General features: G+C 42.7%; 1 protein-coding gene across 1 annotated transcript in view; it reads left to right on the top strand.

Moving 5' to 3' along the window:
* syne2b (spectrin repeat containing, nuclear envelope 2b) overlaps nt 1–14725 on the top strand; it is a 408840-nt gene that overhangs the window by 281287 nt on the left and 112828 nt on the right. The window contains exons 94-97 of the mRNA XM_061886295.1: nt 2187–2363; nt 2431–2586; nt 14134–14499; nt 14564–14691. Of these exons, the coding sequence (XP_061742279.1) occupies nt 2187–2363; nt 2431–2586; nt 14134–14499; nt 14564–14691 (827 nt within the window). The remainder of the gene's footprint in view (nt 1–2186; nt 2364–2430; nt 2587–14133; nt 14500–14563; nt 14692–14725) is intronic.

Genomic DNA, 14725 nt, shown 5'->3' on the forward strand with positions numbered 1-14725 from the left:
GTCATCATTACATGATGTTTTCAAGACGAAACTCCCAGGAAATTTTAAATTGTAATTTAGTAAACTAAAAAGGCCGTATTGGCATGTGTTGCAATGTTAATATTTCATCATTGATATATAAACTATCAGACTGGGTGGTGGGTAGTAGTGGCTTTCAGTAAGCTTTTAAAGTGATATTACATTTTGTGTGCAAACACACTTTTAACACTGTACAACAGGGGTCACCAACACCAGGTAGCCCGTAAGGACCAGGTGAGTCGCCCGCTGGCCTGTTCTAAAAATAGCTCGAATAGCAGCACTTACCAGTGAGCTGCCTCTATTTGTAAAATTGTATTTATTTACTAGCAAGCTGGTCTCGCTATGCTCGACATTTTTAATTCTAAGAGAGACAAAACTCAAATAGAATTTGAAAATCCAAGAAAATATTTTAAAGACTTGGTCTTCACTTGTTTGAATAAATTCATTTATTTTTTTTTACTTTGCTTCTTATAACTGTCAGAAAGACAATTTTAGAGAAAAAATACAACCTTAAAAATGATTTTAGGATTTTTAAACACATAAACCTTTTTACCTTTTCAATTGCTTCCTCTTCTTTCCTGACAATTTAAATCAATCTTCAAGTAAATTTATTTATTTCTTTACTGTAAAGAATAATAAATACATTTTAATTTAATTCTTCATTTTAGCTTCTGTTTTTTCGACAAAGAACATTTGTGAAATATTACTTTGAACTTCTTATGATTAAAATTCAAAAAAATATTCTGGCAAATCTAAGAAATCTGTAGAGTCAAATTTAAATCTTATTTCAAAGTCTTTTGAATTTCTTTAAAAATTTTTGTTCTGGAAAATTTAGAACAAATAATGATTTGTCTTTGTTAGAAATATAGCTTGGTCCAATTTGTTATGTATTCTAACAAAGTGCAGATTGGATTTTAACACATTTAAAACATGTCATCAAAATTCTAAAATTAATCTTAATCAGGAAAAATTACTAATGATGTTCCATAAATTCTTTTTTTAATTTTTTCAAAAAGATTCGAATGAGCTAGTTTTTCTCTTCTTTTTTTCGGTTGAATTTTGAATTTTAAAGAGTCGAAATTGAAGATAAAGTATGTTTCAAAATTTTGTTTTCATTTTTTTCCCCTGTTTTTTCCTCTTTTAAACCGTTCAATTAAGTGTTTTTTTTAATCATTTATTCCCTACAAAAAACCTTCCGTAAAAGGAAAAAAAAAGTACGATGGAATCAATCAATCAATGTTTATTTATATAGCCCTAAATCACAAATGTCTCAAAGGACTGCACAAATCATTACGACTACGACATCCTCGGAAGAACCCACAAAAGGGCAAGGAAAACTCACACCCAGTGGGACGCCAGTGACAATGATGACTATGAGAAACCTTGGAGAGGACCTCAAATGTGGGCAACCGCCCCCCCCCCCCCCCCCCCTCTAGGGGACCGCAAGCAATGGATGTCGAGCGGGTCTAACATGATACTGTGAAAGTTCAATCCATAGTGGCTCCAACACAGCTGCGAGAGTTCAGTTCAAAGCGGATCCAAGACAGCAGCGAGAGTCCCGTCCAAAGGAAACCATCCCAAGCGGATCAGCATCGTAGAGATGTCCACAACCGATACACAGGAGAGCGGTCCATCCTGGGTCCCGACGAGCGGTCTATCCTGGGTCCCGACTCTGGACAGCCAGTACTTCAACCATGGTCATCGGACCGGACCCCCTCCACAAGGGAGGGGGGGACAGAGGAGAAAAAGAAAAGAAGCGGCAGATCAACTGGTTTAAAAAGGAGGTCTATTTAAAGGCTAGAGTATACAAATGAGTTTTAAGGTGAGACTTATATATATATATATATATATATATATATATATTACCACAAACTAGCAGTGTGATTCGATCCTTCATCGGCTTGTGTCCATGTAGTGCCTTCTCCTTCGCTATAATGATGGTTCGCTCTGGCGTCCTTTTGGTTCTCATCACAAATAAATACTTGCTGTGGAACTAAGCCCCCTCCGCTGATGAAATTCTCGAACTGAAGGGTCCGCAACCCAGAAGCTCACTAGCTAAAACGTTAGCTCAAAGGTTTGTTTGAAAACAGAGCAATTTTTCCCCTAATAACTAATTTAAAGCCATTATTATTGGTTTTTTCAAGTGACTTTTCCTTCTGGTTTTTCAGGAGTGTCAGGTGGAGATGTCAGCCAATCAGGGCACACTGGACCACGCCAGCCAGCCATCACAGACCTGCACTACCACGGAGAGCCAGAGGGGGCGCTATGAAGACAACCAGTTCGCCGAGGACCAGGGTCTCCTCAACCGTCGCTGGCTGACTTTGCAGACGACGCTGAACTCTCAGGTGCAGAAGTTCACCACGGAGAGAGTTGTTGGCTTTGATCTTGTGTGCTGTACCTGTGTGGCGTCAGGTCCACGAGCTGGAGGAGGAGTTGAGGAGCAGGACTGAGCAGGAAGTCGGTTTACAGCGGATCAACAGCTGGATCGCTGAGCAAAACCTCTGGATGGACTCTGCTCGGACCCCTCGCAGCCTGGCGGAGCTTCAGCGCAGCGTCGAAACCTGTGAGGTCAGATGTGAAATCTGTCCCTTGGTCTTGAAAGTTGTCTAAAACCAATCGTACCATGGGTCTCTGAAAGCTTTCAGACACTTGGTCTGTCTCTGAAAGGTTTCCGACCTTTGGTCTGTCTCTGAAAGGGTTCAAAACCTTGTTCTGACTCTGAAAGGGTTCAGACCCTTCGTCTGACTTTGAAAGGGTTCCGACCCTTGGTCTGTCTCTGAAAGGGTCCAGACTCCTTGTCTGACTCTGAAAGGTTTCAGACCATTGGTCTGTTTCTGAAAGGGTTCAGACCCCTGGTCTGACTCTGAAAGGTTTCAGACCATTGGTCTGTTTCTGAAAGGGTTCAGACTCCTTGTCTGACTCTGAAAGGTTTCAGACCATTGGTCTGTTTCTGAAAGGTTTCCAACCTTTGGTCTGTCTCTGAAAGGGTTCAGACCCCTGGTCTGACTCTGAAAAGGTTCAAAACTTTGGTCTGACTCTGAAAGGGTTCAGACCCTTCTTCTGACTTTGAAAGGGTTCCGACCCTTGGTCTGTCTCTGAAACGGTCCAGACTCCTTGTCTGACTCTGAAAGGTTTCAGACCATTGGTCTGTTTCTGAAAGGGTTCAGACCCCTGGTCTGACTCTGAAAGGTTTCAGACCATTGGTCTGTTTCTGAAAGGGTTCAGACTCCTTGTCTGACTCTGAAAGGTTTCAGACCATTGGTCTGTTTCTGAAAGGTTTCCAACCTTTGGTCTGTCTCTGAAAGGGTTCAAAACCTTGGTCTGACTCTGAAAAGGTTCAAAACCTTGGTCTGACTCTGAAAGGGTTCAGACCCTTCGTCTGACTTTGAAAGGGTTCCGACCCTTGGTCTGTCTCTGAAAGGGTCCAGACTCCTTGTCTGACTCTGAAAGGTTTCAGACCATTGGTCTGTTTCTGAAAGGGTTCAGACCCCTGGTCTGACTCTGAAAGGTTTCAGACCATTGGTCTGTTTCTGAAAGGGTTCAGACCCCTGGTCTGACTCTGAAAGGTTTCAGACCATTGGTCTGTTTCTGAAAGGGTTCAGACCCCTGGTCTGACTCTGAAAGGTTTCAGACCATTGCTGACAGGTTCAAACACTGATGATACCTATTAAAGAGACAAGAAGCAAGGAATTAAACAGAGACAGAATTCAATTTAGCTCATTGAAGAGAAATGTCTGGGCTGTACTCTTTGTAAAGTCTTCCACCACGCTCTGACAAAAGGTTGTACGCCTCCTCTTTTATTTGGACTTTCCCTGACTGCATGGCAACAGCTGTTTCTAAGGGTCCGGGGTCGTAAACAGCAATCGCCTTTGGTTACAAAACAGATCAAAGAAAAAGGTGCCTGGAGGGGGGTCAGGTCCTGCTTCCTCTCCGCTTTGTAGATCTCGGGTCAAGACAAAATATTCCTGTGGATTACAATAGATCAAAGACACCAACACCTTCATGTCACTTCCCATCCTACACAGAGGAGTTTTACAAGCCTTTTGATCGGTAAGATCAAAGACAGCTTTTGTCTGCTCGCCAGGAACTTATTAAAACACAAAGTTTTGTGATAACACAATTATTCTGACAATTGTTCTGTCTCTGAAAAGTTTAAAGGGGAACATTATCACAATTTCTGAATGGTTAAAACCAACTAAAATCCGTTCCCGGTGGCTTATTTTATTTTTCGAAGTTTTTCTCAAAATTTTGCCCATCACGCAATATCCCGAAAAACGGCTTCAAAGTGCCCGACTTACACCATCGCTGTATCCGCCCGTCTATTGTCCTGTGACGTCACTGCGTGAAGCCGCCAGGAACAAACATGGCGGATAGCACAGAAAGGTATAGCATAGTAGCTCGGATTCAGACCCGGATTTCAGCGCCGTAAGCGATTCGACAGATTACGCATGTATTGAAACGGGTGGTTGGAATGTGGAGGCAGGTACCGAAAACTAAATTAAAGAAGAAACAGAAGCTTTTGAGCCATATCACGACAGACAGCCGCACGGGAGGAAGCGCGGACGAATTCGGCGATCGCCTTCTAACCAACGATTGGTATGTCCGCCACATTATTCAAAGTGGTCTGCCACATCATTCCATGTGATTCGCCACAATATTTACAGTGGCCCGCCTGTTCATCTTAAGTGATCCGCCACAATATTTAAGGTGGGCCGCCAAAATATAATATGTGGGCAGCACAAAATTTAAAGTGGCCCGCCTGTTTATTTTAAGTGGTCCATCACGTCATTATTAATGTAACATTATTCAAAGTGGTCTGCCATATCATTCAATGTGATCCGCCACAATATTTAAAGTGGCCCGCCTGTTCATTTTAAGTAGTCCGGTCATTTAAATTGGTATGCCAGAAAATTCTATGTGGCCCGCCTGTTTATTTTAAGTGGTCCATTATATCATTATTATTGTGGTTCGCCACATTATTCAATGTGGTCTGCCACATCATTCAGTGTGATCCACCACAATATTTACAGTGACCCGCCTATTTATTTTAAGTGGTCCGCCACGTCATTTAAAGTGGTCTGCCACAATATTTAAGGTGGGCCGCGAAAAATCTTATGTGGGCCGCCTGTTAATTTTAAGTGGTCCATCACATCATTATTAATGTGGTCCGCCACATTATTCAAAGTGGTCTGCCACATCATTCAGTGTGATCCGCCACAATATTTACAGTGGCCCGCCTATTCATCTTAAGTGGTCCCCCCATCATTTAGCTTGGTATGGCACACAATTTTAAGTGGCCAGCCTGTTCATTTTAAGTGGTCCATCACATCATTATTAACGTGGTCCGCCACATCATTCATAGTGGTCTGCCACATAATTTAATGTGATCCGCCACATCATTTAATGTGATCCGCCACAATATTTAAGGTGGGCCGCCAAAATATATTATGTGGGCAGCACAAAATTTAAAGTGGCCCGCCTGTTTATTTTAAGTGGTCCATCACGTCATTATTAATGTAACATTATTCAAAGTGGTCTGCCACACCATTCAATGTGATCCGCCACAATATTTAAAATGGCCCGCCTGTTCATTTTAAGTGGTCCGCCACATCATTTAAATTGGTATGCCAGAAAATTCTATGTGGCCCGCCTGTTTATTTTGAGTGGTCCATTACATCATTATTAATGTGGTCCGCCACATTATTCAAAGTGGTCTGCCACATCATTCAATGTGATCCGCCACAATATTTAAAGTGGCCCGCCTGTTCATTTTAAGTGGTCCGCCACATCATTTAAATTGGTATGCCAGAAAATTCTATGTGGCCCGCCTGTTTATTTTGAGTGGTCCATTATATCATTATTATTGTGGTCCGCCACATTATTCAAAGTGGTCTGCCACGTCATTCAATGTGATCCACCACAATATTTACTGTGGCCCGCCTATTCATCTTAAGTGGTCCCCCCCATAAATCAGCTTGGTATGGCACAAAATTTTATGTGGCCCGCCTGTTCATTTTAAGTGGTCCATCACATCATTATTAACGTGGTCCGCCACATCATTCAAAGTGGTCCGCCACATCATTTAATGTGATCCGCCACAATATTTAAGGTGGGCCGCAAAAATATATTATGTGGGCAGCACAAAATTTAAAGTGGCCCGCCTGTTTATTTTAAGTGGTCCATCACGTCATTATTAATGTAACATTATTCAAAGTGGTCTGCCACATCATTCAATGTGATCCGCCACAATATTTAAAGTGGCCCGCCTGTTCATTTTAAGTGGTCCGCCACATCATTTAAATTGGTATGCCAGAAAATTCTATGTGGTCCGCCTGTTTATTTTAAGTGGTCCATTATATCATTATTATTATGGTTCGCCACATTATTCAATGTGATCCACCACATTATTTACAGTGACCCGCCTATTTATTTTAAGTGGTCCGCCACATCATTCAAAGTGGTCTGCCACAATATTTGAGGTGGGCCGGTTGTTCATTTTAAGTGGTCCATCACATCATTATTAATGTGGTCCGCCACATCATTCAAAGTGGTCTGCCACATCATTTAATGTGATCCGCCACATCATTTAATGTGATCCGCCACATTATTTAAGGTGGGCCGCCACAATATTTAAGGTGGGCCGCCAAAATATATTATGTGGGCAGCACAAAATTTAAAGTGGCTCGCCTGTTTATTTTAAGTGGTCCATTATATCATTATTATTGTGGTTCGCCACGTTATTCAATGTGGTCTGCCACAATATTTACTGTGGCCCGCCTATTTATTTTAAGTGGTCCGCCATATCATTCAAAGTGGTCTGCCACAATATTTAAGGTGGGCCGCGAAAAATCTTATGTGGGCCGCTTGTTCATTTTAAGTGGTCCATCACCCATCCATCCATCCATTTTCTACCGCTTATTCCCTTTCGGGGTCGCGGGGGGCGCTGGCGCCTATCTCAGCTACAATCGGGCGTCACATCATTATTAATGTGGTCCGCCACATCATTCAAAGTGGTCTGCCACATCATTTAATGTGATCCGCCACATCATTTAATGTGATCCGCCACAATATTTAAGGTGGGCCGCCAAAATATAATATGTGGGCAGCACAAAATTTAAATTGGCCCGCCTGTTTATTTTAAGTGGTCCATCACGTCATTATTAATGTAACATTATTCAAAGTGGTCTGCCACAATATTTAAGGTGGGCCGCGAAAAATCTTATGTGGGCCGCTTGTTCATTTTAAGTGGTCCATCACATCATTATTAATGTAACATTATTCAAAGTGGTCTGCCACATTTTCAATGTGATCCGCCACAATATTTAAAGTGGCCCGCCTGTTCATTTTAAGTAGTCCGGTCATTTAAATTGGTATGCCAGAAAATTCTACGTGGCCCTCCTGTTTATTTTAAGTGGTCCATTATATCATTATTATTGTGGTTCGCCACATTATTCAACGTGGTCTGCCACATCATTCAATATGATCCACCACATTATTTACAGTGACCCGCCTATTTATTTTAAGTGGTCCGCCACGTCATTTAAATTGGTATGCCACAAAATGTTATGTGGCCAGCCAGTTCATTTTAAGTGGTCTGCCACATCATTTAAGTTGGTATGCCACAAAATTGTACGTGTCCAGCCTGTTTATTTTAAGTGGTCCATCACATCATTATTAATGTGGTCCGCCACATCATTCAAAGTGGTCTGCCACTTCATTTAATGTGATCCGCCACAATATTTACAGTGGCCCGCCTATTTATTTTAAGTGGTCCGACACGTCGTTATTGATGTGGTCCGCCACATTATTCAAAATGGTCTGCCACATTCAATGTGATACGCCACTCTATTTAATTTGGCCAGCCACAATATTTAAATTTGGCCCGCCTGTTCATTTTAAGTGTTCCGCCACGTCATTTAAATTGGAATGCCACAAAATTTTATGTGGCCTGCCTGTTCATTTTAAGTGGTCCATCATATCATTATTAATGTGGTCCGCCACATAATTCAAAATTGCCTGCCACATCATTTAATGTGAGCCGCCACAATATTTGCATTGGCCCCCCCTATTTATTATAAGTGGTCCGCCACATCATTCTAAGTGGTCTGCCACAAAATTGAATGTGATCCACCACAATATTTAAGGTGGGCCGGGAAAAAATATTATGTGGGCAGGACAAAATTTTACCTGGCCCGCCTGTTTATTTTATGCGGTCCACCACGTCATTATTAATGTAACATTATTCAAAGTGGTCTGCCACATCAATCAATGTGATCCGCCACAATATTTACAGTGGCCCGCCTGTTCATTTTAAGTGGTGCAACTCACCATTTCGATTGGTATGCCACAAAATTTTACGTGGCCTGCCTGTTCATTTTAAGTGGTCCATCACATCATTATTAATGTGGTCCGCCACATCATTCAAAATGGCCTGCCACATCATTTAATGTGAGCCGCCACAATATTTGCATTGGCCCCCCCTATTTATTATAAGTGGTGCGCCACGTCATTTAAATTGATATGCCACAAAATTTTATGCAGCCTTTCAAAGTGGTTTGCTACATCATTTAATGTGATCTGCCAGAATATTTAAGGTGGGCCGCTTATAATTTTTATGTGGGCCGCTAAAAAATTTTATTTGGCCCGCCTGTTAATTTTGAGTGGTCCATCACATCATTATTAACGTGGTCCGCCACATCATTTAATGTGATCCGCCACAATATTTACAGTGGCCCGCCTAGTCATCTTAAGTGGTCCATCATATCATTGTCAGTGTGGTCCGCTACATCATTCAAAGTGGTCTGCCACATCCTTTAATGTGATCAGCCACAATATTACAGTGGGCCGCAAAATTGTTATGTGGGCTGTTACAAAATTTTATTTGGCCCGCCTGTTAATTTTGAGTGGATCCATCACATCATTATTAATGTGGTCTGCCACATTATTCAAAGTGGTCTGCCACATTATTCAAAGTGGTCTGCCACATCATTCAATGTGATCCGCCACAATATTTACAGTGGCCCGCCTAATCATCTTAAGTGGTCCATCACATCATTATTAATGTGGTCCGCCACATCTTTCAAAGTGGTTTGCTACATCATTTAATGTGATCTGCCAGAATATTTAAGGTGGGCCGTTTATAATTTTTATGTGGGCCGCGACAAAATTTTATTTGGCCCGCCTGTTAATTTTGAGTGGTCCATCACATCATTAACATGGTCCGCCACATTATTCAAAGTGGTCCGCCACATCATTTAATGTGATCCGCCACAATATTTACAGTGGCCCGCCTATTCATCTTAAGTGGTGCCCCCATCATTTAGCTTGGTATGGCACAAAATTTTACGTGTCCAGCCTGTTCATTTTAAGTGGTCCATCACATCATTATTAACGTGGTCCGCCACATTATTCAAAGTGGTCCTCCACATCATTCAATGTGATCCGCCACAATATTTAAGGTGGGCCGCCAAAATATAATATGTGGGCAGCACAAAATTTAAATTGGCCCGCCTGTTTATTTTAAGTGGTCCATCACGTCATTATTAATGTAACATTATTCAAAGTGGTCTGCCATATCATTCAATGTGATCCGCCACAATATTTAAAGTGGCCCGCCTGTTCATTTTAAGTGGTCCGCCACATCGTTTAAATTGGTATGCCAGAAAATTCTATGTGGCCCGCCTGTTTATTTTAAGTGGTCCATTATATCATTATTATTGTGGTTCGCCATAATATTCAATGTGGTCTGCCACATCATTCGATGTGATCCACCACAATATTTACAGTGACCCGCCTATTTATTTTAAGTGGTCCGCCACGTCATTTAAATTGGTATGCCACAAAATGTTATGTGTGTTCATTTTAAGTGGTCCATCACATCATTATTAACATGGTCCGCCACATTATTCAAAGTGGTCCGCCACATCATTTAATGTGATCCGCCACAATATTTACAGTGGCCCGCCTATTGATCTTAAGTGGTCCCCCCCATAAATCAGCTTGGTATGGCACAAAATTTTAAGTGGCCCACCTGTTCATTTTAAGTGGTCCATCACATCATTATTAACGTGGTCCGCCACATCATTCAAAGTGGTCTGCCACATCCTTTAATGTGATCAGCCACAATATTTAAGGTGGGCCGCAACAAAATTTTATTTGGCCCGCCTGTTAATTTTGAGTGGTCCATCATTATTAATGTGGTCCGCCACATTATTCAAAGTGGTCTGCCACATCATTCAATGTGATCCGCCACAATATTTACTGTGGCCCGCCTAGTCATCTTAAGTGGTCCATCATATCATTATCAGTGTGGTCCGCTACATCATTCAAAGTGGTCTGCCACGTCCTTTAATGTGATCAGCCACAATATTGTTATGTGGGCTGTTACAAAATTTTATTTGGCCCGCCTGTTAATTTTGAGTGGATCCATCACATCATTATTAATGTGGTCTGCCACATTATTCAATGTGATCCGCCACAATATTTACAGTTGCCCGCCTATTCATCTTAAGTGGTCCATCACATCATTATTAACGTGGTCCGCCACATCTTTCAAAGTGGTCTGCCACATCATTCAAAGTGGTCTGCCACATCATTTGATGTGATCCGCCACAATATTTAAGGTGGGCCGCAAAAATTATGTGGGCCGCCACAAAATTTTATTTGGCCCGCCTGTTAATTTTGAGTGGTCCATCACATCATTATTAATGTGGTCCGCCACATTATTCAAAGTAGTCTACCACATAAGTTAATGTGATCCGACACAATATTTAAGTTGGGCCGCACCAGATTTATAAGTGGCCCACCTGTTCATTTTAAGTGGTCCGCCACGCCATTCAACTCAATCAACGTAGTTTACCACATCATTTAAAGTGCTGTGCAACTTCACATTATGTGGTCAGCCACGACATTTAATGTGGCCTGCCACGACATTTAATGTGGCCTGTCAGCTTATTCAATGTGGTCTGCCACGACATTTAATGTGGTCTTCCACGTCATTTGATTGGGTCCGCCATATCATTCAGGGTGGCCCGCCACATCATTTATGTGGCCCGCCACATCATTTATGTGGCCCGCCACATCATTTATGTGGCCCGCCACTTTATTCAACGTGATTTTATACATCATTTAACATGGTCTGCCACGACATTCAAAGTGGTCGGCCACATCACCACAATTTTCTCAGTGGTACGCTGGCTCCATCTAGTGGTGCGCCAAATACTGTACATGGAGTATCATGGTTGATGTTTGTGCATTGTGTGTAATGTTACAGCGGTCAGAAATGTTAACTTGTGTGGAGGGGGCGTGGCCTGCAGGACCGGCTTCGAGATCAGCGACAGGTGCGTAGATGGGCCACCTGGGCCTGGTTATCTCATCACCTATCGCTGATCTTGAAGCGGGACCTGCAGGCCACTTAAAATGAACAGGTGGGCCACATATATATTTGGGCGGCCCAACTTAAATATTCTGTCGGATCACATTAAATTATGTGGCAGACTACTTCGAATAATGTGGCGGACCACATTAATAATGATGTGATAGACCATTTAAAATAAACAGGCAGGCCAAATAAAATTTTGTGGCTGCCCAAATAAAAGATGTTTGCGGCCCACCTTAAATATCGTGGCGGATCACATTAAATGATGTGGCAGGCCACTTTGAATGATGTGGCGGACCACATTAATAATGATGTGATGGACCACTCAAAATTAACAGGCGGGCCACATAATTTTCGTGGCCCACCTTAAATATTGTGGCGGATCACATTAAATGATGTGGCAGGCCAATTTGAAGGAAGTGGCGGACCACATTAATAATGATGTGATGGACCACTCAAAATTAAAAGGCGGGCCAAATAAATTTTTGTCGCGGCCCACATAATTTTCGTGGCCCACCTTAAATATTGTGGCGGATCACATTAAATGACGTGGCAGACCACTTGGATTAATGATGTGGCAGACCACTTTGAATGATGTGGCGGACCACGTTAATAATGATGTGATGGACCACTTAAAATGAACAGGCGGGCCACATATAAATTTGTTGCGGCCCAACTTAAATATTCTGTCGGATCACATTAAATTATGTGGCAGACTACTTCGAATAATGTGGCGGACCACATTAATAATGATGTGATAGACCATTTAAAATAAACAGGCAGGCCAAATAAAATTTTGTGGCTGCCCAAATAAAAGATGTTTGCGGCCCACCTTAAATATCGTGGCGGATCACGTTAAATGATGTGGCAGGCCACTTTGAATGATGTGGCGGACCACATTAATAATGATGTGATGGACCACTCAAAATTAACAGGCGGGCCAAATACATTTTTGTCGTGGCCCACCTTAAATATTGTGGCGGCTCACATTAAATGATGTGGCAGACCACTTGGATTAATGATGTGGCGGACGACGTTAATAATGATGTGATGGACCACTTAAAATGAACAGGCGGGCCACATATAAATTTGGTGCGGCCCAACTTAAATATTCTGTCGGATCACATTAAATTATGTGGCAGACTACTTCGAATAATGTGGCGGACCACGTTAATAATGATGTGATAGACCATTTAAAATAAACAGGCAGGCCAAATAAAATTTAGTGGCTGCCCAAATAAAAAATGTTCGCGGCCCACCTTAAATATCGTGGCGGATCACATTAAATGATGTGGCAGGCCACATTGAATGATGTGGTGGACCACATTAATAATGATGTGATGGACCACTCAAAATTAACAGGCGGGCCAAATAAATTTTTGTTGCGGCCCACATAATTTTCGTGGCCCACCTTAAATATTGTGGCGGATCACATTAAATGATGTGGCAGACCACTTGGATTAATGTGGCAGACCACATTAATAATGATGTGATGGACCACTCAAAATTAACAGGCGGGCCAAATAAATTTTTGTTGCGGCCCACATAATTTTCGTGGCCCACCTTAAATATTGTGGCGGATCACATTAAATGATGTGGCAGACCACTTGGTTTAATGATGTGGCAGACCACTTTGAATGATGTGGCGGACCACGTTAATAATGATGTGATGGACCACTTAAAATGAACAGGCGGGCCACATATAAATTTGGAGCGGCCCAACTTAAATATTCTGTCGGATCACATTAAATTATGTGGCAGACTACTTCGAATAATGTGGCGGACCACATTAATAATGATGTGATAGACCATTTAAAATAAACAGGCAGGCCAAATAAAATTTTGTGGCTGCCCAAATAAAAAATGTTTGCGGCCCACCTTAAATATCATGGCGGATCACATTAAATGATGTGGCAGGCCACTTTGAATGATGTGGCGGACCACATTAATAATGATATGATGGACCACTCAAAATTAACAGGCGGGCCAAATAAATTTTTGGTGCGGCCCACATAATATTCGTGGCCCACCTTAAATATTGTGGCGGATCACATTAAATGATGTGGCAGACCACTTGGATTAATGATGTGGCAGACCACTTTGAATGATGTGGCGGACCACGTTAATAATGATGTGATGGACCACTTAAAATGAACAGGCGGGCCACATAAAATTTTGTGCCATACCAAGCTGATTTATGGGGGGGACCACTTAAGATGAATAGGCGGGCCACTGTAAATATTGTGGCGGATCACATTAAATGATGTGGCGGACCACGTTAATAATGATGTGATTGACCACTCAAAATTAACAGGCGGGCCAAATAAAATTTTGTTCCGGCCCACATAAAAATTATAAGTCTCCCACCTTAAATATTGTGGCAGATCACATTAAATGACGTAGCAAACCACTTTGAAAGATGTGGTCCGCAGGCCACCCCCACCTTCCACAACTTGTTAAATAAAACCTCTACCTTTTTTTTAAATGAATACTTAGGCCTACTATGCTATTGTATTTTAAAGTCGGTCATTATGGTGGCACTTGGAGAGCTGGGTGTTTTCTGGGGTGGTTCTTGATGAAAATAACTTTGAGAACCACTGGTCCTCATATGGAGGTTAAACGTTTTTTTTTATTATTCTTATTTCTGGAAATTCTGGACTGATAAAAGACTGGAAAAAGGCCAAGACTTTGGAGACTTGTGAGTTTGGTAATAACGTGTTCAATGTGGTGTCCTTTAGAACCTCGAGGAGCAGATCAGGCTGAGGGTTGCGGCTCTGCGGGAGCTCACCAACAAACACGGAGGCAGCTTCACAAGTCGGGCTGATCGATCCAGTACGGCCTGCGCCGCGCTCGCAGAGAAGGCAAGTGGCCCTAATGCCAGCCGGGCAGAAGGCGGTCCCGGCGACGTGCTGACCAGGCTCCCTGACTTCCAGAGTGACTCCCTGAAGAGCGTTCTGCTTGAGGCCAGGCGGCTGTGGCTCTCGGCGGACCAGGCGCTGCATCACTTGGGGCGGAGGCAGGTGACGACGTCCCACATGTTGGAGCTTCTCCACGGCCCTCGACTCTCCCTGCAGGCCCACCGAGACCTCCTCCGTCAGCTGGAGGTAAAACACCGGTCAGGTGGAAACGGCTTTCTCTGTGCCCACCTTGCCACGTGTGTCCAAACAGAGTCTTCGCCAGGAGACGGAGACTCCGGAGTGGGACCAGATCAGTCAAACCTTCTCCTCTCTTCAACGCCTCATCCACCCGGCCGCAGCCTCCATCCTGAGTGGGCAGCTGACCAACCAGAGAGAGAGGTAGCACACTTTCACGTCCTCAGCAGGGGGGGTT

The sequence above is a fragment of the Nerophis ophidion genome, linkage group LG24 (assembly GCF_033978795.1).
Source record: "Nerophis ophidion isolate RoL-2023_Sa linkage group LG24, RoL_Noph_v1.0, whole genome shotgun sequence".
Taxonomy (NCBI): Eukaryota; Metazoa; Chordata; class Actinopteri; order Syngnathiformes; family Syngnathidae; genus Nerophis; species Nerophis ophidion.